Consider the following 24,986-nt stretch of genomic DNA (forward strand, 5'->3'; position numbering starts at 1 on the left):
GGATTGAAACAAATTTCAGGAAATGTCTTTTTTTTATGAAAAAGGGTTTTAGTTGTTTAAGAAGCAGTTTTGCTGTGAATATATGAACTCAAACAGACTATATTGTATTCGGAGTGCTCAGTTCTTCCCGGGTGTTCAGGTCAGTTGTCATGTTGTTTTCTCACATACATGATCATAAAAATACCATCAGAATACACATCTGTATACAAAACAGCATAAACAGGGAGCCCTGAAATTTTCATCATGGGGCCCAAAATCTCTAGCGGAGCCCGGGATACAGTTATGGGGGGGCGGGGCTTTGCCTGAACGCCGCCCCCTCCCTCTCACCTCCCGGTGTGGTGGCGGCTCGGACCGGGGGGAGGACAGTCGAGGAGTTTCTATCGAGGGGAGAAGTTTGGACATGAACGCCTTCAGCGGATAGACACAGGCTGATCTCTGAGCCCCCCCCCCCGCCCCTGGCTGGCGGCACCATGACGCTCCTCCGCCGCTCCCCGTGGAGCGCCCTGCTCCTCGCGGCTCTGCTGCAGGTAAGGCGCGCGCGCCTCCCTCATAATGAGCCGCTTTGTCTGAGCGAACAGGTGAGTCCGCGTCCAGAGCCTCACCTGCGCAGGTAACAGGAAGAAAGTTCCCCTTCAAACCAGAAAACAGACCTTGAAGCAGAGGATTGTTCAGGGGGTCCAGGAGCAGAACGGAGTCCTCCCAACTTAGACTCTTTGAAAAGCCAGAAGCTGAACTTTGTTTCCTCCTCAGTTGGAGCTTTAACGTTTTTGAATTTGTTTTAAAAGGCACAGAAACATTTCTGCAGTTCCTGCATTTCCTCTTTTGGTCAAACCGGAAGTCAAAAGTTGAGCGTGACACTTCAGCCTAGATGAGTTCACGTTCCTGTGCTGTGAAGATGAGCTTTGATGATAAGGAAGAGGCTGCAGCCTCCAGCGAACCACCTGTCCTTCATTTCGGGGGGGTGGGGGGTTTGGAATGAGGAGCTGCTCATGTCCCACCTCAGTGATGAGGGTCCCGTCTGGTCCACAGGGGAGCTTAGATCCAGAAGCAGGACCTGCCGTTCATCCAGAACTTTACAATCAGAACCCACGTCTGCCTGCTGATTCTGAGAGCCAAACACTTCTGTTCCTCAAAAAGAGAACCGGCTGAAACGGGTGTGAAGCCGCTCTTCACACGCTATCCGGACCCATCAGACTTGAAGTCTCTAGTTATTGCAGTGTTATTCACCAACCGCCCCCCATGCATGAGGTTCTGCTGTTCAGATGGTCTGGATGGTTCCGGGTCTGTGGTTCCATTTAAGATTAAGATCAACTTTATTATTCCCCGTAGGGAAATTCAGTCGTAGTAGCAGCACCATGAAATAAAATAAAAGAAATCCAAGTATCCAGGCAAAACTCTGATATGCATGTACACACATGGCTACTAGATAATTGTAGCATCTGATGGCAGCATCACTCATTTTAAAATAGGTGGGTTCCTGTCAGTGGTCCACTTTAGCAGGAATGTTTTCTACCTGCAGGGATGCTTAAATGTTTGTCGCTGTTACAGGTGAGTCTAAGAGCTGAAGCGAGTTGTCAGGTGAAGCACTAGCGTGCCATTAAATCACTTGTTACATGTATTATTTCCAACAGGAAGTGCAGGTCAAAATGTTCCGTCAGGTTACTTCGGTGGAGAATGCATGTGTTGTCTGCTTGTTGCAGGCATGCCATGCTAGGCTGCACATGCAAATGAGAGATGGTTTCAGTGCTGCTTCATGGAGCTCTGGTCTTTGGGACGGGTCCTCTGGCTCTTCATTATCAGGGTTAATTGGTTGATCCTGAAGGTGAGACAAAAAAAGGTTTTTGTTCCAAAGATGCAGACTTTGAGACGGCGGTGCTGAAAAATCCAACCAGCTTTTAAAGTCCCCAGACAAACATAAACAAGCTCTTTATTAAGTTGTAGTTGTAGTTTTTTGTTGTTGTGCTTTTTCAAACAAAATCCAACAAAATATGGCATGATGGGTATTTTTCTGACTTAACTTTTTTCATACTCTTCTGTGGAGTGGGGTGACCCCTTTCATGGTGCTGACATTGCAGCTCTCATTTGTGAGCGTTTCTGCGTTTGTCTGGACAGGTGTAAGTCTGGACAAAGTGTCTTCCTGGACAGGTGTCATCTGGACAGGTGTTGGTCTGGACAGGTGTCAGTGTGGACAGATGTCTTTATGGACAGCTGTCAGTCTGGACAGGTGTTGGTCTGGACAGGTGTCAGTGTGGACAGATGTCTTTATGGACAGCTGTCAGTCTGGACAGGTGTTGGTCTGGAAAGCTATTATCTGGACAGTTGCATGTCTGCTGTACAGACATGCAACGCGCCCCCAGCCGTCCCCCCAACTCCATCTGGATAAGGATCATTTGCTGGACTTTAAATATGTAGTTGTAGATTTAGATAAGTTAATTCTTTATGAGTTCTGGTACATCGCCTGGGGGAGGATCCCTCCTTCATGTGGACACCCCTGAGGTTTCTTCGTTTCTTCCGGATTCCGTTTTTTTTAGGAGTTTTTCCTTACAGAGAAGGGGGGTCTAAGGGCAGAGATGCCAGTATAGCTTAGTCTGTTTAAAGTTTTAGTATTATCCTATTGAGTTCTATGCATTTATGATCTTTTTGATTGTATGTTCACTTTACAATTACTGGTACGAAGCCCATTGAGACGACTGTTGTTTTGAATTTGGGCTATATAAATAAAATTGATTTGAATTGAGTTGAATTGGACATGTGTCAGTCTGGACAGCTGTTATCTGGACAGGTTTCAGTCTGGACATGTGTCAGTCTGGACAGCTGTTATCTGGACAGGTGTCAGTCTGGACAGGTGTCTGTTCGCCCCTAAAACCAGCCTCTCTGTGCAGTAGGGAACATCTCAGGAACACGTTTTTTTCTAGAATGGATTAAATTAAGTGTTTTTTTGCAGCAGCAGACGTGCACCAAAAGAAAGCTCACATTTCATAACATGCAAATGAACAGGACAATAGTGCTGTAAAAGAGGAAATATTCAGTTTCCTTGAAGAGAAGGTCTTTTTCATGGTAATGTCTTTGCTACTTTTTGTTTCCACCTTTTTGAACAAGGAAGTTTTCAACTTAAGCAGTTCAGGTTTTTGTTTAGCTAAAAATGTTTCAGGAAGTTTGAGTTCGGGCCTCTGAAGCTGATTTGGTTGACAGCCATTTGAATATCAGAAGTTTCTCATGAACATGAACTGTATTTACACACAAATGAAATGTTTGATATCAGCCTCAGGAAAACTGCATGTTTTCACATTTCTCTCAAATTCACACGTGTAATAAGGAGGCGTCAGATTCCATATTTCTGACTTTGTCCTCCACAGAAGCTCAGATCTTTTTCTCAGCTCCTCCTAACGTCTGTAAATACGCGTCCAGGACAGACAGACATGTTTGATAAAGACACATATAAGGCTGTTGTGTGATGTCTAGTCGGGGAAAGTTGCATGCAGTCCATCAGGCCGGCAGCTTTGACTCATGCAGGAAACGTTCACCACTTTGCATGAGTTGATCCTGATGTTTAGCCTCGCTGCTCCTGCCACAGGTGTCCATTCTTTCTCCTAAAAGGTTCCTTGGAGATTCCTGCTTCTAGCTGCTTGGAGGTTTGGTAGATTTGGGTTTCTGCTGCCAGAGGAATCTTCTTGGACAAAGGAGTTTGCTGTTTTCTGCAGAAGTTCGGCCTGGAAGAGCAGCTCTTTTTTGCTTATCAGCACTTCTGCTGTCGCTCCGTGGATTTGTTTAAAATGTGCATGACGTGTCGTGACGCCTTAGTGATGTGCACAATATTTCTCTTAACACACAAGCCTTCCAGTGTGGCTCCACAGTTAGAAACTGAGGGCTCCTTTGTGGGACGACCCCCCCATTTTGCCCCCTGCAGCTTCATCAGGACAGTTCATTTTCAAATTACCATCCTGAAACAGGCTGCCCTTACCCAGGAATGCAACTGGATGCTGAACATCACAAGATGGATTACAAAGAGTCCCAGTTCCCCGTTGATGTAAATGAGGCTCAGACTTCTCTGAAAGGCCTCATTGTCAGCAGATAAGCATCGTTTTATCTGCAGCTCTGAACATGTTAGAGTCCCACTGCGCATGAAATGATTCCTGTTCTCCTGTTTTAATCAATCACACTTCTCTACTCATTCAGTGTTTCTAAAGGTTCTAACGGCAGACCGCTCTGCCACATGCTCACAGTTTAGCTGCATTTTCTGACAACCAGGTGATGATTCCTTAAGATGGAGAGCAGATTACATTTTAGTTTGGAAGGTTCAGGGCAAAAACATTAAAGACTTGGTTCCAATGAAGACATTGTTACTCGCAGCAGCATGGAGTCATGGCGGCGGCGCTTCAATCAGAAACCAATCTAATCAATCAGAACCGTCCCTGAAAGCCCTGCGGTGCTGTCTAGAGTCAGCCAGCTGCACCGCGGCACAAGCAGTCACATCTGCTCAGCGTTTACGGTCAAGACCGGGAAGACGATGTCCGGCGACTGAAACAGATGCTGTGATCAGTGTCCAAGTGTGCCCCCTCCCAAACAAGAGTGACTGTAAATGTGGTTGACAACGTGGGGCAGTCTGGAGCTCTGCACAGATGAAAGTGGAGACAAACTCACTGGATCGGCCCTGAAGCTGGAAGTCTCCATGACAACCGAGCCGGGAGCATCAGAAGGGGCGGGTCACCCTGGTATCAGCTGGTGTCCCTCAATTTGACATCAGCTGTTGTTTTCCCGCCGTTTTGCTCCGCTGAAAAGTCATCAACCAACATCCGAGTGAGAAGGAACTGAGCTCCTCCTGCACAACCATGACAGCGTTCCTCTGAGCGGCACTGATCCACGGCACTGGCGCTCACTCGTGGCAGGACCGGTTCTACAGAACCTCCATGGGGTCCAGAATATAAGGCGTCCATTCAGGGAGCAGCTTCTGATGGGTCCGTGTCGTCCGTGTCGTCCGTGCACTGCCTGAAGGAGGTGTAGTCTCCACAGGTCTGTGTTCCAACGTCTAACATGTTTAACCAAACACGGGTCATTTCTGTTGGCCCGTGTTTGGAAACACTGGTGTGTGAACCGTCACGAGTCCAGACTCTGACATAAAAGATCCTCCAGAGATGCAGAGCTGCTGTAGACGTCACAGGATTCCAGTTCCTCCATCTTCATACAGTTTTAATGATTGTTCACTCGTTGCTTCAAGCGTCAGAACACGGATGTTGTTGCCGTCAAACCCACATTCCATGACAAAATGGGAAAACGTAAAATTTCAGATAAGCCCAGAAAAAAAATCCTGAATGTCCAGAAGCCATTTTCCCTCCTTTTTTTTAAACAAATGTCTATTAATAATTAATATTTGATTACTGTTTTACATCTGCTTTAGTTAGTTCTTCTGATTAGATATCAGCTTCCTTGTTATTTCATAAAGTAAATCATTTAACTATTCTGACACAAGAACTCAGAAAACACATTTAGCTGCTTTTTACACAACACGCGTGTCAGCGTGTTCATGTTTGCCCTGTAGTTTCAAATGAAAGGGTTTTACACAAAGTCTCTGGGTGATCATGGAAAAGCAGCATCTAGTTCCATCAGAGACGACTTCCACCAGCTAATGCAGGAACTAAATGACCTCTGAGTCCGTTGACGGGGTCACTCGGACTGCTACACCTGGAGGGTTTGCTTCCCCAGAGATCTGCGGCTCTGAAAGACTCAGAAAGAAGTTGATGAGAAGCATCAAGCTATAAAAGGAAATGACTCATCAGCCGAGTGTTTGCTCACAGATGATTTCTTCTCTGGTCCATTGTGCCAGTTTGGGTTCTAGTGGAAGTATCTTATTTAGTGTAGAATGCGTTTGCATTTCTCAGTCTTCTGTAGAAACAGTTTTAGATGGCGGATCTGCTGAAGGAGTTCCTGCAGAAACAGTTTATGAAGTAAAGAAACTGTGAGGTAAGAGAATGTTGCTGGTGGAGATCAGACCTCTGAGTGTCACACATTTCCACTCATCGTTCTGCTGTGAAGAGCGTGTAGCTCTGCAGTCATAGTCCTGGGGGGCTGCATGCATTTAATGTGTTCCTGCTGCAGACCACTTTCAGGAGGAAGCTGAGATGCACTGTAGTCTGATGGGATCTGCAGCTGCAGCGCTGCTCCAGAGACGCTCCACGCCGCGTTCCTCATTTCCACCGCAGGAAGACTTTTTCACAACCGAGGCTGGAACGCGTTAGAACGTTCTAGGTAACTGCTCATCTGCATTCATCAGTAGCTTCACATCTGAGACAGAGGGATGCTCCCAGCCCCGGTCCATCACAACGTTAACGTTAGGGCGTGTGTGTGTGAGGGAATCCATGTGTCTGCACATCCTCTGGTTCTCCATCATCTTCATCATCACCATCAATCGTGTTTTCTTGAACCTGTAGAAGCAGAGGTTGGACGTGTTCCAATCATTTCTGGATTTCTGGGTCATGGTCAGACTTTATGAGGTCACCTCCTAAACCAACAGGTGATTCTGGATTGTTTTGGTCTGGCGGTGTTTGTCTTCAGGAAGGAAGTGGGTGTTATCAGGACGGTCGGGAATCTGAAGGAATCGGAGGCATGCTGCCTCTAAGGGTGATGTCATGTTTACATAGCGGTCACTACACCCATTTCCTCCTCCTCCTCCTTCAGCCAGAGGGCACTGAGAGCTCACAGCGTAACATTCTCCACATCCTTTCCTCCTTCAGGAACCACACATGCAGGGATCTCCAGCCTGCAGGCAGTTTTTCCTTCTGCATGGGTTACGGAGATGTGGATCTCATTTCTTGATCCTCGGTTACAAATTTTCATCCACTGAACGGTTTTTCTTTACAGATATTTATACTAACTCTGGTTGGAGATGTTCCATTAAGGTTGCTGTTGATTCCTTTGAGCTTTTAATTTGAAGTCTTCCTTAAAAGGCTTTTGGAAATTCTTTTTTTTCCGGAGCTTAAGTTAGAGACAGTGTCCTGGCTTGAAACCCAGTTTGGTTTATTAAGTCAAAGGGGAAGAGCAGATTTGTAGGATGAGGGCCAAGTGAAAGAATGTTTTCTGGGAGTACTGGGAAAACATTCATAGGCAGACACAGAGACGTCATCGGGTGGAGGTGCAGCTTCATCAGGTATGGGTGAAGCTGAAAGAGTTTCAATGAGAAATGCAAGCAAGCTTTCAAAGCAGGGACATTTTTATTACATTTCTTTACATGAATGAGAAACTTTATGTTGTCATGCAACATGACAACAGGCTAAAACAACTCTGCCTGCTGTTGATTTAAGTTTCTGACTTTTATTCTTCAAGCAGACGCTCTGTGAAGAAGAGTCCTTCAGTCCAAAGCGCTGTTCGCTCTTACAGGAAGGAAGAGGATGCCCGTCATGTTTCAGCCTCTAGCTTACAGAGAAGAAAAGAAATGCAGATTTAGATGTTTAGTAAATGTTTAGTCAGGGATTGACGCTGAACTTGACTTTAGTCCATACACTAAAAGCAAGAGAAGAGTAAAAAAACAAACAAACTTTGATTTACTTTTTAAAAAAACTGGTGGGGCAGATTGTAATCTGTGCAATAACGTCAGGTGTATTTTAGGACTGTTCGAGACCACGTGGACGTCTGTGTTTGAGTCTGTCCTCCTGAACAGAACATGGCGGGTTCTGCGGTTTCACTCGGCAGATCCGAGTGTCATCGAGATCCGTGTGGTCCTGATGTCCTGAGAAAGTCCGGGCTCATGTAAACTCACTCGCATTCTAAAATGGTGAGAAGTTTCCTCCTAAAGTCCAGGATGACCTCTCTGATGTGGTTGGTGTTCAGCACTGCTCTTCCTCCTCCTCATCCCTGGCGTTGGTGGATGTTTCATCAGCAGATGTGTGATAATGTTGTTGGGTGGAGAAACTGTGTTCTCCTGCGTACAGAAGTAAAGTCTTCCTGCGATGATCCTCTGCCAACCTTGACCGTCTCTGAGAACTTGTTTCCCATCCTTAGCGCCTGTAATCTGTCTGCCAGAGAGTCCAGGATCCAGGGCTGGTATTTCAAGGTCTGCCAGCTTTCTATTCCGCTCCATTGGCTTACTGTGCTGGATTCAGGGAGATTAGGCCTGCAGATGTGTTGTTGATGTGATGAAGGGCCAAATGGAGGGTGAGAGAAACTGTATTATTTACTGATCTGACCTTCCAAACACTTCCTGCCAGCAGCCTGGAGCAAGTTTACTGGCTCAGTGTTTGAAAGAAGACAAAAGGACCATTTATTAGGAGTGTGGAATAACGCTAAAAACTATCATAGTACCAGTTATCTGAGACCAAACTGTCCAGGGTGAACCCTGCCATCATCCTTCATTGGCTGGAAAGGCTCCAGCTTCCCCGTAACCCCAAACATGATGCAAGAAAATGGTTGGACGGATGGTTGGACGAATGCTTGGAGGAATGGTTGGACGGATGGTTGGACGAATGCTTGGAGGAATGGTTGGACGGATGGTTGGACAGATGGTTGGAGGGAAGGTTGGACGGATGATTGGAGGAATGGTTGGACGGATGGTTGGACGGATGATTGGAGGAATGGTTGGACGGATGGTTGGAGGGATGGTTGGACGGATGGTTGGACAGATGGTTGGAGGGAAGGTTGGACGGATGATTGGAGGAATGGTTGGACGGATGGTTGGACGGATGATTGGAGGAATGGTTGGACGAATGCTTGGAGGAATGGTTGGACGGATGGTTGGACGGATGATTGGAGGAATGGTTGGACGGATGATTGGAGGAATGGTTGGACGGATGGTTGGACGGATGATTGGACGGATGGTTGGACGAATGCTTGGAGGAATGGTTGGACGGATGGTTGGAGGAATGGTTGGACGGATGGTTGCAAGGAAGGTTTGACGGATGGTTGAATGGATGATTGGAGGAATGGTTGGACGGATGGTTGGACGGATGATTGGAGGAATGGTTGGACGGATGGTTGGAGGAATGGTTGGACGGATGGTTGGAGGGATGGTTGGGGGAATGCTTGGACGGATGATTGGAGGAATGGTTGGACGGATGGTTGGAGGGATGGTTGGACGGATGGTTGGACAGATGATTGGAGGAATGGTTGGACGAATGCTTGGAGGAATGGTTGGACGGATGGTTGCAAGGAAGGTTTGACGGATGGTTGAATGGATGATTGGAGGAATGGTTGGACGGATGGTTGGACGGATGATTGGAGGAATGGTTGGACGGATGGTTGGAGGAATGGTTGGACGGATGGTTGGACGGATGATTGGAGGAATGGTTGGACGGATGATTGGAGGAATGGTTGGACGGATGGTTGGACGAATGATTGGACGGATGGTTGGACGAATGCTTGGAGGAATGGTTGGAGGGATGGTTGGGGGAATGCTTGGACGGATGGTTGGACAGATGGTTGCAGGGAAGGTTGGAAATGGTTGCAGGGAAGGTTAGCCGAATGTTGGATGGATGGATGGACGGATGCAGTCATCTGTGACAGTAAACTTGAAAATGCCTCTTTAAGTCTGTTATGGTTTTGCTTGACTGATGCCTGCCGCTGTTGTGGCCGCAGATCAGTTCAAGTCTGCACCACGATGACACGCCCCCACAGTCACCAGTTCTGTATTTGGACTTAAACTGCCTTCATGTTAGGTTTGGTGATGACTCGGTTCTTGTCAATGTTCAAAGCTGTTTTTTAACTAATGAAATCTAAGGTGGCCTCCTCAGATGAGACAAAAGCTCATGGGTGCTGTGACGGGTTTGCAGTGATTGTGAAGCACCTTTGACAGGACAGACATCATGACGGGTTATCTCTAGCTCTAAATCCAGTTGGGGAGCATCTGAACTCAGTGGAGCATCGCAGCAGCTGAACCTGTTTGGTTCTGGCTGTAGGTTCTGCCAGCTGATAGAAAGCAGTCAGAACTGCAGAAAGATCTCCAATCAAGAACCCATGAAGCGCTGTGTGTGTCTGTGTGTGTGTGTGTGTGTGGGGGGGGGGGGGGGGGGGTATTTGCTTGTGCAGGTTTTGGGCGGTCTCTGGTCTCAGCCTTTGTGCTGTCGTCCTTCACTTCTATCGTCTCTACTCCAGGTCCACTGAGCTGATTTGGACAAAGAACCGGGCTAGTTTAGCTTTGGCGTTAGCCGGGCTGGTACAGGATCATGCAGCCATAGGTTCCAAAACCCAAGCTAACATGTGATGGGTGTGAAAGGGGCTTTTTCAGCACCTGAACAGGAAATGAGACATTTGAATGACAGGCATTGAGACGTTTTTCAGCACCAATGAACATGTTCGGTTTTGGATCACTGGTCTCGTCACAAAGAATAAAAGTGCAGTCATGTCAGCCTACTTCCTCTTTAAAAGCAACTTTGATGTTAAAAATACTGCCTTCCTGTAGACCGATAATACACAGATAAATACGCAATTAATCTTAAAAGTCTTTTATTTCCTACTTTTTTTCGGTGGTTCCCAGAAATGGTTAATTCTTTTCAATGAAAACCGACAATTACTGGTTCAGATGAGACCATGTTAATCCAGAAAAACCTAAGTTTGCTTCTTAAATGTAAATGTTTACTGTATGAATTATTTTTTCTGCCAGAAAGAGATTGAAAAGCTAAAAATGTAGTATTTTCTTTCGGAATTCATGTCAAGGCTGACCACTGGAGCTGATTAAATGAATGACGTTTAGACATAAGGGATCAAATTACTTTTGAAGAGGAAAGTCTTAGCAGCTGCATCTGGATCTGCAATGCCTGGAAGTTAATGATCTCCCATCTGAGGTCCTTGAGGAGAAAATTCAGGTTTGAGTGATGATGGAATGTGTTTAATGTTTAGCTGGGATGCAAACAGTCTGAAAGGCTTTGTTATTGAATCAGTTAATGATGAATCTGAACTGGGGGTTTTTATTCTCATACGAGGAAATGGAGTGGTTCCGTGTGAGGATGAGCTCAGGTGGACAGGAGGAAGCATGATCTAATGCCTCGCATTTACTTCCTTCTTTGCACTTATTGGATGGGAAATTGATTGTTTATCATTTACCCGAGCCCTGGGATGGAGGGAGGAGTGTCCAGGCTTAACCCCGCCTTCACGCTTGAGTATCTGGGTAAAATGCAACGACCCTGTGACCCTGAACAGGAATGAAGCAGGTTTAAGGCCCGTACACACCGGGACGAATTTCGCGCGCAATATTCGCCGACGTTTAACGCCTCGTGACTAAACAAAGGGCACCAATGTGAGTGTGCACACCGACGCGAAAAACGCCACGCGTAAAAGCGTAATTTTTTAAAAAACACCTCAGGTTCGTTTTTTTGGTTTGTCACCCCGCGTCAAAAACTATATGACCAATGAGAATGGCGCTTTTGCACACGTGTCTGGAGCTTCTGAAGTTACAGTAAAACACAACTTGGGGGCGTGGTCTTGCTGAGCACACATACGTCACGGCGAAGAAGATAGACGCCAAGTAGCGTCTACACTGCAGCGAAGAAATAAGACGAAGAAGATGCACTCACTGACGGACATTCTAAAATATCCCCGAAAACACTCATGATACATTTTCAGCTCTTGTACCAGTCGATAAAACTCCCCATGTTCTTCTCTTCTCGTAACTATGGGATGTACCCAAAATCAACGTCTTTTCCGGCGTCTGTCATCATTCAACAGAACAATAATTTCTTCATGGCTGGAGCTGGAGCTGGAGCTACTGGTGCTTGAAATATTCATGTTTTCTTTGTATTATTCTGACAAGCGCGTAAACACTTGCTCTCTTCTTCTGAGTGAAAAGCGACTTTAAGAAGCGTAAAGTTGCGCAGCGCCACCTTGTGTACAGGAGTATTTCTGTTTTACATTAAGTGCCATCTAATGTCAGGGAATGAAATTGCATGTTCGCTCGGCTCATCGTCAGTGAAAATCGCCTGGGTGTGAACACAAAAAACGTGTTGAAAAACGCTGGCGAATAACGGCTGGCGAATATTCGTCCCGGTGTGTACGGGCCTTTAGAAAATGATTGGATGGATTTACTGCAGGACTACTATTACTGTGTCAATTCTCAGATCTTTGGTGGTTTTCTAAACATATAAACTGGACTCTGAATGGGATTTTATAAACTAACAAATGTGGATTTGATGCCAAAGTTTTTTGTCAGATGAAAAAAAAAGGACTGACTTTGGTCTGATTGCTGAAAAATAATTGTATTTTTGCCTGATAGAGATGATAGCGATGTGACATGCTTGTTTTGTAAAGACTTTGATGCCATAATTTTATGATTTTTTTTTTGTTTTATTATACTTAGGTGATAAAAACTAAGTTTCCACTTCTACAACAGGACATATTTTATGTGGAAATATATGTTTATTTTTTTATCTTGGGATAGACATTTATTTAATTAGTCAAAAGAAATAACTAAAATCTGTTGGCCTTCTCTTTGACGTCAGCAGCAGGGGTTAGAAATATTTCCACCAAGGAAGGAAACCTAAGGTTGACTGATGCAAAGGCAACCTGGAACAGGCTCCTAACTGACAAGGATCAATTATTCATATGAGAATAAATGACATATATTTCTGTTAGAAAGTAAATGCTGACCTCTGCTGGTTGAGATGGCTTACTGCATGTTTTTCTCTCTTCCTTTAGAGCTGCCGAGCAGACTGTGACCGTAAGTACGCCCACTGTTCTAATCTGACAAGTAATCTGGGAATTCATCTTCAAAATGAAAAAAAAGATGAACTTTTACAATGTTTTTTTCATTCTTTCAGAAAAATGTCAACCCAAGAATTTAACAGGATTGATGATTGGAACTACCAATATCAGTTTGAATTCTGAACTCATCTGCACGTTATCCACTGATAACAAAGCACAAAACAATTCACTGACTGATCTGTTTCCTGGAAATGTGTATGAGGTGAACTTTGCTTGTCTTAACTGCTGTAAAAACATCACAACCAGTAAGTACCCTTATTTATTTCTCTCTTCCCGTTTGCTGATCTCTTAAAGAACTATAAGTAAAACTTGCTCTGCATCTTTGAGCTAAACTGAAGCACTAAAAGAGAGACGATTCCAGAGAGAAATGCAGATAAAAGAAAAAAATCCAATGTGACTGCTGAAATAAAAAAAGTTTGTTGTCCTTACAGAACAACTAACATCTTGTTTGAATTAAAACCCTTCCTGTCAGAGCCCACCTCTTAAGTAAAAAAAATGTTATGTTAATTAAAATAAACTAATAACTTGCATTTAACTAATGTTTCCATAAGGAATCAGTGTCCAGAAATATCTTATAATGATTTTTTATCTTTCTTGTTGTCATTATGACTTCTCTTCCTTCCAGAACCAGATAAAGTCAGAAACCTCTCTGTTACTGAGATCACCACTTCCTCTATATCTCTGAACTGGACCGAACCATTAGGAAACAGTTCCTTCTATAGAGTACAATGGAAAAATGGATCATCTACTCTAAATATAAATGTGTTTGATAAGACCACGACTATATCTAACCTAACTGCTGGTGACAGGTATGACATAAAGGTCATAGCTGTGGCAGCAGATGATCAAACCGAGGGAGAGAGTGTTTCTACTGTCAAATATACAAGTAAGTTAACATGGAAACCACTTTAACCTTCCTGAGAGATGTCTGCTACAAAATACCCTAAATTGTCTTTTACCTATGTAGAAAACTGTTGAAATTTGTCCTCTACTTGAACCCAATGAACTATTATTGCAATTTAACTGCCAAAATACTTCAAATACATGACTAGTTTTAAAAAAATGTACAAAAAAACTGCTAATTTTATCTGCTAAAAATGGTTACATTGTCATGAAAATGACATGAATGGTCTCTACACCTATGAAACCTAAAAGAAATGTGTGAAAGGTCAAGGAAACAATGGGAATTGGCTTTCAATACTTGTTTTGGAGGAATATGATTTTATTTATAGTATATACAGCATACTGAGATGGATAGATGGATTGATTAATGGACGGACAGTTGGATAGGTTGATTGATAGTTGGATATATTTGGATAAAGGGAAGGTAGTTGTTCTACCGGCTAGTGTTTAAAGGTAAAACTATGGTAGGAATAATTCCGGCTAGTTTTTTCTTCATCTGCTTTGACTCGTTTGTGTGCAACAAAGGCTTACGATTGGCAATTGGTCTAAACCAATCAAGCTTTGAAAATTTCAGTATTATCAGTCATGGACAGAAATATGACATTAGGAACCAGACTTGGAGGTTTTTTTGTGACGTTGAAGAGAAACAGACCATTTTAGTGTATAGGATAGTTTTAATCTTTATGACTCCTCTTCCTCCCAGAACCAGATAAAGTCAGAAACCTCTCTGTTAGTGAGATCACCACTTCCTCTATATCCCTGAACTGGACCGAACCATTAGGAAACAGTTCCTTCTATAGAGTACAATGGACAAATGGATCATCTACTCTAAATAAAAGTGTGATTGATAAGACCACGACTATATCTAACCTAACTGCTGGTGAAAGTTATGACATAAAGGTCACAGCTGTGGCAGCAGATGATCAAACCGAGGGAGAGAGTGTTTCTACTGTCAAATATACAAGTAAGTTAACATGGAAACCACTTTAACCTTCCTGAGAGATGTCTGCTACAAAATACCCCAAATTAGTCTTTAACCTATGTGGAAAACTGTCGAAACTTGTCCTCTACTTGAACCCAATTGAACTATTATTGCAATTTAACTGCCAAAATACTTCAAATACATGCCTAGTTTTAAAAAAACTTGCAAAACAAAATGCTAATTTTATCTGCTAAAAATGGTTACATTGTAATGAAAATGACATGAATGGTCTTTACACCTATGAAACCTAAAAGAAATGTGTGAAAGGTCAAGGAAACAATGGACATTTGCTTAAAATACTCGTTTTGGAGGAATATGATATTGCTTACAGTATATACAGCATATTGAGATGGATAGATGGATTGATTAATGGACGGACAGTTGGATAGGTTGATTGATAGTTGGATATATTTGGATAAAGGGAAGGTAGTTGTTCTACCGGCTAGTGTTTAAAGGTAAAACTATGGTAGGAATAATTCCGGCTAGTTTTTTCTTCATCTGCTTTCACTCGTTTGTGTGCAACAAAGGCTTACGATTGGCAATTGGTCTAAACCAATCAAGCTTTGAAAATTTCAGTATTATCAGTCATGGACAGAAATATGACATTAGGAACCAGACTTGGAGGTTTTTTTGTGACGTTGAAGAGAAACAGACCATTTTAGTGTGTAGGATAGTTTTAATCTTTATGACTCCTCTTCTTTCCAGAACCAGATAAAGTCAGAAACCTCTCTGTTACTGAGATCACCACTTCCTCTATATCTCTGAACTGGACCGAACCATTAGGAAACAGTTCCTTTTATAGAGTACAATGGACAAATGGATCATCTACTCTAAATAAAAGTGTGTTTGATAAGACCACGACTATATCTAACCTAACTGCTGGTGAAAGTTATGACATAACGGTCACAGCTGTGGCAGCAGATGATCAAACCGAGGGAGAGAGTGTTTCTACTGTCAAATATACAAGTAAGTTAACATGAAAACCACTTTAACCTTCCTGAGAGATGTCTGCTACAAAATACCCCAAATTAGTCTTTAACCTATGTGGAAAACTGTCGAAATTTGTCCTCTACTTGAACCCAATGAACTATTATTGCAATTTAACTGCCAAAATACTTCAAATACATGACTAGTTTTAAAAAAACTTGCAAAACAAAATGCTAATTTTATCTGCTAAAAATGGTTACATTGTCATGAAAATGACATGAATGGTCTCTACACCTATGAAACCTAAAAGAAATGTATGAAAGGTCAAAGAAACAATGGACATTTGCTTAAAATACTCGTTTTGGAGGAATATGATATTGCTTACAGTATATACAGCATATTGAGATGGATAGATGGATTGATTAATGGACGGACAGTTGGATAGGTTGATTGATAGTTGGATATATTTGGATAAAGGGAAGGTAGTTGTTCTACGGGCTAGTGTTTAAAGGTAAAACTATGGTAGGAATAATTCCGGCTAGTTTTTTCTTCATCTGCTTTGACTCGTTTGTGTGCAACAAAGGCTTACGATTGGCAATTGGTCAAAACCAATCAAGCTTTGAAAATTTCAGTATTATCAGTCATGGACAGAAATATGACATTAGGAACCAGACTTGGAGGTTTTTTTGTGACGTTGAAGAGAACAGACCATTTTAGTGTATAGGATAGTTTTAATCTTTATGACTCCTCTTCCTTCCAGAACCAGATAAAGTCAGAAACCTCTCTGTTACTGAGATCACCACTTCCTCTATATCTCTGAACTGGACCGAACCATTAGGAAACAGTTCCTTCTATAGAGTACAATGGACAAATGGATCATCTACTCTAAATAAAAGTGTGTTTGATAAGACCACGACTATATCTAACCTAACTGCTGGTGAAAGTTATGACATAAAGGTCACAGCTGTGGCAGCAGATGATCAAACCGAGGGAGAGAATGTTTCTACTGTCAAATATACAAGTAAGTTAACATGGAAACCACTTTAACCTTCCTGAGAGATGTCTGCTACAAAATACCCCAAATTAGTCTTTAACCTATGTGGAAAACTGTCGAAACTTGTCTTCTACTTGAACCCAATGAACTATTATTGCAATTTAACTGCCAAAATACTTCAAATACATGACTAGTTTTAAAAAAACTTGCAAAACAAAATGCTAATTTTATCTGCTAAAAATGGTTACATTGTCATGAAAATGACATGAATGGTCTCTACACCTATGAAACCTAAAAGAAATGTGTGAAAGGTCAAAGAAACAATGGACATTTGCTTAAAATACTCGTTTTGGAGGAATATGATATTGCTTACAGTATATACAGCATATTGAGATGGATAGATGGATTGATTAATGGACGGACAGTTGGATAGGTTGATTGATAGTTGGATATATTTGGATAAAGGGAATGGTAGTTGTTCTACCGGCTAGTGTTTAAAGGTAAAACTATGGTAGGAATAATTCCGGCTAGTTTTTTCTTCATCTGCTTTGACTCGTTTGTGTGCAACAAAGGCTTACGATTGGCAATTGGTCAAAACCAGGGGTGGGCAATTCCAGGCCTCGAGGGCCGGTGTGTCTGCATGATTTCCAGATAGTCTTGCCCTACTCATGACTGATTACCTGGTTCAGGTGTTTCCAGCCAATAATCTTGCCCTACTCATGGCTGATTACCTGGTTCAGGTGTGTCCAGCCAATTAGAACATGCCAGAGCAGGGTATGCTGGAAAACATGCAGGAATGCGGCCCTCAGTGCCCACCTCTGGTCTAAACCAATCAAGCTTTGAAAATTTCAGTATTATCAGTCATGGACAGAAATATGACATTAGGAACCAGACCTGGTTGTTTTTTGTGACGTTGAAGAGAAACAGACCATTTTAGTGTATAGGATAGTTTTAATCTTTATGACTCCTCTTCCTTCCAGAACCAGATAAAGTCAGAAACCTCTCTGTTACTGAGATCACCACTTCCTCTATATCTCTGAACTGGACCGAACCATTAGGAAACAGTTCCTTCTATAGAGTACAATGGAAAAATGGATCATCTACTCTAAATAAAAGTGTGTTTGATAAGACCACGACTATATCTAACCTAACTGCTGGTGAAAGTTATGACATAACGGTCACAGCTGTGGCAGCAGATAATCAAACCGAGGGAGAGAGTGTTTCTACTGTCAAATATACAAGTAAGTTAACATGGAAACCACTTTAACCTTCCTGAGAGATGTCTGCTACAAAATACCCCAAATTAGTCTTTAACCTATGTAGAAAACTGTCGAAATTTGTCCTCTACTTGAACCCAATGAGCTATTATTGCAATTTAACTGCCAAAATACTTCAAATACATGCCTAGTTTTAAAAAAACTTGCAAAACAAAATGCTAATTTTATCTGCTAAAAATGGTTACATTGTCATGAAAATGACATGAATGGTCTTTACACCTATGAAACCTAAAAGAAATGTGTGAAAGGTCAAGGAAACTATGGGAATTGGCTTTTCATACTTGTTTTGGAGGAATATGATTTTATTTACAGTATACACAGCATATTGAGATGGATAGATGGATTGATTAATGGACGGACAGTTGGATAGGTTGATTGATAGTTGGATATATTTGGATAAAGGGAAGGTAGTTGTTCTACCGGCTAGTGTTTAAAGGTAAAACTATGGTAGGAATAATTCCAGCTAGTTTTTTCTTCATCTGCTTTGACTCGTTTGTGTAAAACAATGGCTTATGATTGGCAATTGGTCTAAACCAGGGGTGGGCAATTCCAGGCCTCGAGGGCCGGTGTGTCTGCACGATTTCCAGATAGTCTTGCCCTACTCATGACTGATTACCTGGTTCAGGTGTGTCCAGCCAATAATCTTGCCCTACTCATGGCTGATTACCTGGTTCAGGTGTGTCCAGCCAATTAGAACATGCCAGAGCAGGGTATGCTGGAAAACATGCAGGAATGCGGCCCTCAGTGCCCACCTCTGGTCTAAACCAATCAAGCTTTGAAAATTTCAGTATTATCAGTCATGGACAGAAATATGACATTAGGAATCTGACTTGGTTGTTTTTTGTGACGTTGAAGAGAAACAGACCATTTTAGTGTATAGGATAGTTTTAATCTTTATGACTCCTCTTCCTTCCAGAACCAGATAAAGTCAGAAACCTCTCTGTTACTGAGATCACCACTTCCTCTATATCCCTGAACTGGACCGAACCATTAGGAAACAGTTCCTTCTATAGAGTACAATGGACAAATGGATCATCTACTCTAAATAAAAGTGTGTTTGATAAGACCACGACTATATTTAACCTAACTGCTGGTGAAAGTTATGACATAAAGGTCACAGCTGTGGCAGCAGATGATCAAACCGAGGGAGAGAGTGTTTCTACTGTCAAATATACAAGTAAGTTAACATGGAAACCACTTTAACCTTCCTGAGAGATGTCTGCTACAAAATACCCCAAATTAGTCTTTAACCTATGTAGAAAACTGTCGAAACTTGTCCTCTACTTGAACCCAATGAACTATTATTGCAATTTAACTGCCAAAATACTTCAAATACATGCCTAGTTTTAAAAAAACTTGCAAAAACAAAATGCTAATTTTATCTGCTAAAAATGGTTACATTGTCATGAAAATGACATGAATGGTCTTTACACCTATGAAACCTAAAAGAAATGTGTGAAAGGTCAAGGAAACAATGGGAATTGGCTTTCAATACTTGTTTTGGAGGAATATGATTTTATTTATAGTATATACAGCATACTGAGATGGATAGATGGATTGATTAATGGACGGACAGTTGGATAGGTTGATTGATAGTTGGATATATTTGGATAAAGGGAAGGTAGTTGTTCTACCGGCTAGTGTTTAAAGGCTAAACTATGGTAGGAATAATTCCGGCTAGTTTTTTCTTCATCTGCTTTGACTCGTTTGTGTGCAACAAAGGCTTACGATTGGCAATTGGTCTAAACCAATCAAGCTTTGAAATTTCAGTATTATCAGTCATGGACAGAAATATGACATTAGGAACCAGACTTGTTTTTTTTTTTGTGACGTTGAAGAGAAACAGACCATTTTAGTGTATAGGATAGTTTTAATCTTTATGACTCCTCTTCCTTCCAGAACCAGATAAAGTCAGAAACCTCTCTGTTACTGAGATCACCACTTCCTCTATATCTCTGAACTGGACCGAACCATTAGGAAACAGTTCCTTCTATAGAGTACAATGGACAAATGGATCATCTACTCTAAATAAAAGTGTGTTTGATAAGACCACGACTATATCTAACCTAACTGCTGGTGAAAGGTATGACATAAAGGTCACAGCTGTGGCAGCAGATGATCAAACGGAGGGAGAGAGTGTTTCTACTGTCAAATATACAAGTAAGTTAACATGGAAACCACTTTAACCTTCCTGAGAGATGTCTGCTACAAAATACCCCAAATTAGTCTTTAACCTATGTGGAAAACTGTCGAAACTTGTCCTCTACTTGAACCCAATGAACTATTATTGCAATTTAACTGCCAAAATACTTCAAATACATGACTAGTTTTAAAAAAACTTGCAAAACAAAATGCTAATTTTATCTGCTAAAAATGGTTACATTGTCATGAAAATGACATGAATGGTCTCTACACCTATGAAACCTAAAAGAAATGTGTGAAAGGTCAAGGAAACAATGGACATTTGCTTAAAATACTCGTTTTGGAGGAATATGATATTGCTTACAGTATATACAGCATATTGAGATGGATAGATGGATTGATTAATGGACGGACAGTTGGATAGGTTGATTGATAGTTGGATATATTTGGATGAAGGGAAGGTAGTTGTTCTACCGGCTAGTGTTTAAAGGTAAAACTATGGTAGGAATAATTCAGGCTAGTTTTTTCTTCATCTACTTTGACTCGTTTGTGTGCAACAAAGGCTTACGATTGGCAATTGGTCTAAACCAATCAAGCTTTGAAATTTCAGTATTATCAGTCATGGACAGAAATATGACAGTAGGAATCTGACTTGGTTGTTTTTTGTGACGTTGAAGAGAAACAGACCATTTTAGTGTATAGGATAGTTTTAATCTTTATGACTCCTCTTCCTTCCAGAACCAGATAAAGTCAGAAACCTCTCTGTTACTGAGATCACCACTTCCTCTATATCCCTGAACTGGACCGAACCATTAGGAAACAGTTCCTTCTATAGAGTACAATGGACAAATGGATCATCTACTCTAAATAAAAGTGTGTTTGATAAGACCACGACTATATCTAACCTAACTGCTGGTGAAAGTTATGACATAAAGGTCACAGCTGTGGCAGCAGATGATCAAACCGAGGGAGAGAGTGTTTCTACTGTCAAATATACAAGTAAGTTAACATGGAAACCACTTTAACCTTCCTGAGAGATGTCTGCTACAAAATACCCCAAATTAGTCTTTAACCTATGTAGAAAACTGTCGAAATTTGTCCTCTACTTGAACCCAATGAACTATTATTGCAATTTAACTGCCAAAATACTTCAAATACATGCCTAGTTTTAAAAAAACTTGCAAAAACAAAATGCTAATTTTATCTGCTAAAAATGGTTACATTGTCATGAAAATGACATGAATGGTCTTTACACCTATGAAACCTAAAAGAAATGTGTGAAAGGTCAAGGAAACAATGGGAATTGGCTTTCAATACTTGTTTTGGAGGAATATGATTTTATTTATAGTATATACAGCATACTGAGATGGATAGATGGATTGATTAATGGACGGACAGTTGGATAGGTTGATTGATAGTTGGATATATTTGGATAAAGGGAAGGTAGTTGTTCTACCGGCTAGTGTTTAAAGGCTAAACTATGGTAGGAATAATTCCGGCTAGTTTTTTCTTCATCTGCTTTGACTCGTTTGTGTGCAACAAAGGCTTACGATTGGCAATTGGTCTAAACCAATCAAGCTTTGAAAATGTCATTATTATCAGTCATGGACAGAAATATGACATAAGTATGCTGTATTATCTAAAACAGGCCAGACTTGGTTTTTTTTTGTGACGTTGAAGAGAAACAGACCATTTTAGTGTATAGGATAGTTTTAATCTTTATGACTCCTCTTCCTTCCAGAACCAGATAAAGTCAGAAACCTCTCTGTTACTGAGATCACCACTTCCTCTATATCTCTGAACTGGACCGAACCATTAGGAAACAGTTCCTTCTATAGAGTACAATGGAAAAATGGATCATCTACTCTTAATACAAGTGTGTTTGAAAAGACCACGACTATATCTAACCTAACTGCTGGTGTCAGGTATGGGATAAATGTCACAGCTGTGGCAGCAGACAATCAAACCGAGGGAGAGAGTGTTTCTACTGTCATATATACAAGTAAGTTAACATGGAAACCACTTTAACCTTCCTGAGAGATGTCTGCTACAAAATACCCCAAACTAGTCTTTAACCTATGTAGAAAACTGTCGAAATTTGTCCTCTACTTGAACCCAGTGAACTATTATTGCAATTTAACTGCCAAAATACTTCAAATACATGCCTAGTTTTAAAAAAACTTGCAAAAAAAAATGCTCATTTTATCTGCTAAAAATGGTTACATTGTCATGAAAATGACATGAATGGTCTTTACACCTATGAAACCTAAAAGAAATGTGTGAAAGGTCAAGGAAACTATGGACATTAGCTTAAAATACTCGTTTTGGAGGAATATGATTTTATTTACACTATATACAGCATACTGAGATGGATAGATGGATTGATTAATGGACGGACAGTTGGATAGGTTGATTGATAGTTGGATATATTTGGATAAAGGGAAGGTAGTTGTTCTACCGGCTAGTGTTTAAAGGTAAAACTATGGTAGGAATAATTCCGGCTAGTTTTTTCTTCATCTGCTTTCACTCGTTTGTGTGCAACAAAGGCTTACGATTGGCAATTGGTCTAAACCAATCAAGCTTTGAAATTTCAGTATTATCAGTCATGGACAGAAATATGACATTAGGAACCAGACTTGGTTTTTTTTTGTGAAGTTGAAGAGAAACAGACCATTTTAGTGTATAGGATAGTTTTAATCTTTATGACTCCTCTTCCTTCCAGAACCAGATAAAGTCAGAAACCTCTCTGTTACTGAGATCACCACTTCCTCTATATCTCTGAACTGGACCGAACCATTAGGAAACAGTTCCTTCTATAGAGTACAATGGACAAATGGATCATCTACTCTAAATAAAAGTGTGTTTGATAAGACCACGACTATATCTAACCTAACTGCTGGTGAAAGTTATGACATAACGGTCACAGCTGTGGCAGCAGATGATCAAACCGAGGGAGAGAGTGTTTCTACTGTCAAATATACAAGTAAGTTAACATGGAAACCACTTTAACCTTCCTGAGAGATGTCTGCTACAAAATACCCCAAATTAGTCTTTAACCTATGTGGAAAACTGTCGAAACTTGTCCTCTACTTGAACCCAATGAACTATTATTGCAATTTAACTGCCAAAATACTTCAAATACATGCCTAGTTTTAAAAAAACTTGTAAAACAAAATGCTAATTTTATCTGCTAAAAATGGTTACATTGTCATGAAAATGACATGAATGGTCTCTACACCTATGAAACCTAAAAGAAATGTGTGAAAGGTCAAGAAAACAATGGAAATTGTCTTAATATTTGTTTTGTAGGAATATGATATTACTTACAGTATATACAGCATATTGAGATGGATAGATGGATTGATTAATGGACGGACAGTTGGATAGGTTGATTGATAGTTGGATATATTTGGATAAAGGGAAGGTAGTTGTTCTACCGGCTAGTGTTTAAAGGTAAAACTATGGTAGGAATAATTCCGGCTAGTTTTTTCTTCATCTGCTTTCACTCGTTTGTGTGCAACAAAGGCTTACGATTGGCAATTGGTCTAAACCAATCAAGCTTTGAAATTTCAGTATTATCAGTCATGGACAGAAATATGACATTAGGAACCAGACTTGGTTTTTTTTTGTGACGTTGAAGAGAAACAGACCATTTTAGTGTATAGGATAGTTTTAATCTTTATGACTCCTCTTCCTTCCAGAACCAGATAAAGTCAGAAACCTCTCTGTTACTGAGATCACCACTTCCTCTATATCTCTGAACTGGACCGAACCATTAGGAAACAGTTCCTTCTATAGAGTACAATGGACAAATGGATCATCTACTCTAAATAAAAGTGTGTTTGATAAGACCACGACTATATCTAACCTAACTGCTGGTGAAAGTTATGACATAAAGGTCACAGCTGTGGCAGCAGATGATCAAACCGAGGGGGAGAGTGTTTCTACTGTCAAATATACAAGTAAGTTAACATGGAAACCACTTTAACCTTCCTGAGAGATGTCTGCTACAAAATACCCCAAATTAGTCTTTAACCTATGTGGAAAACTGTCGAAACTTGTCCTATACTTGAACCCAAATGAACTATTATTGCAATTTAACTGCCAAAATACTTCAAATACATGCCTAGTTTTAAAAAAACTTGCAAAACAAAATGCTAATTTTATCTGCTAAAAATGGTTACATTGTCATGAAAATGACATGAATGGTCTCTACACCTATGAAACCTAAAAGAAATGTGTGAAAGGTCAAGGAAACAATGGACATTTGCTTAAAATACTCGTTTTGGAGGAATATGATATTGCTTACAGTATATACAGCATATTGAGATGGATAGATGGATTGATTAATGGACGGACAGTTGGATAGGTTGATTGATAGTTGGATATATTTGGATAAAGGGAATGGTAGTTGTTCTACCGGCTAGTGTTTAAAGGTAAAACTATGGTAGGAATAATTCCGGCTAGTTTTTTCTTCATCTGCTTTGACTCGTTTGTGTGCAACAAAGGCTTACGATTGGCAATTGGTCTAAACCAGGGGTGGGCAATTCCAGGCCTCGAGGGCCGGTGTGTCTGCATGATTTCCAGATAGTCTTGCCCTACTCATGACTGATTACCTGGTTCAGGTGTGTCCAGCCAATAATCTTGCCCTACTCATGGCTGATTTCCTGGTTCAGGTGTGTCCAGCCAATTAGAACATGCCAGAGCAGGGTATGCTGGAAAACATGCAGGAATGCGGCCCTCAGTGCCCACCTCTGGTCTAAACCAATCAAGCTTTGAAAATTTCAGTATTATCAGTCATGGACAGAAATATGACATTAGGAACCAGACTTGGTTGTTTTTTGTGACGTTGAAGAGAAACAGACCATTTTAGTGTATAGGATAGTTTTAATCTTTATGACTCCTCTTCCTTCCAGAACCAGATAAAGTCAGAAACCTCTCTGTTAGTGAGATCACCACTTCCTCTATATCCCTGAACTGGACCGAACCATTAGGAAACAGTTCCTTCTATAGAGTACAATGGACAAATGGATCATCTACTCTAAATAAAAGTGTGATTGATAAGACCACGACTATATCTAAC

At 41.1% G+C, this 24,986-nt stretch overlaps 2 protein-coding genes across 2 annotated transcripts; both read left to right on the top strand.

Annotated features, from left to right (window-relative positions):
- The first annotated feature begins 358 nt into the window (after positions 1–358).
- Positions 359–13,616, top strand: LOC111947555 (receptor-type tyrosine-protein phosphatase eta-like). Its single transcript, XM_023956167.1, has 4 exons — positions 359–527; positions 12,613–12,634; positions 12,735–12,923; positions 13,304–13,616. The coding sequence occupies exons 1-4, from the start codon at positions 471–473 to the stop codon at positions 13,588–13,590; spliced, it is 555 nt and encodes a 184-aa protein (XP_023811935.1). The 5' UTR covers positions 359–470; the 3' UTR covers positions 13,591–13,616.
- Positions 13,617–14,178: 562 nt separating this feature from the next.
- On the top strand, positions 14,179–18,308 carry LOC111947522 (receptor-type tyrosine-protein phosphatase eta-like). Its single transcript, XM_023955613.1, has 5 exons — positions 14,179–14,203; positions 14,285–14,545; positions 15,269–15,529; positions 16,251–16,511; positions 17,465–18,308. Exons 1-5 carry the CDS (start codon positions 14,179–14,181, stop codon positions 17,749–17,751), a joined length of 1,095 nt encoding a protein of 364 aa, XP_023811381.1. The 3' UTR covers positions 17,752–18,308.
- The last annotated feature ends 6,678 nt before the right edge of the window (positions 18,309–24,986 follow it).

This window comes from Oryzias latipes, chromosome 6 (assembly GCF_002234675.1).
Source record: "Oryzias latipes chromosome 6, ASM223467v1".
NCBI classification, from domain to species: Eukaryota; Metazoa; Chordata; class Actinopteri; order Beloniformes; family Adrianichthyidae; genus Oryzias; species Oryzias latipes.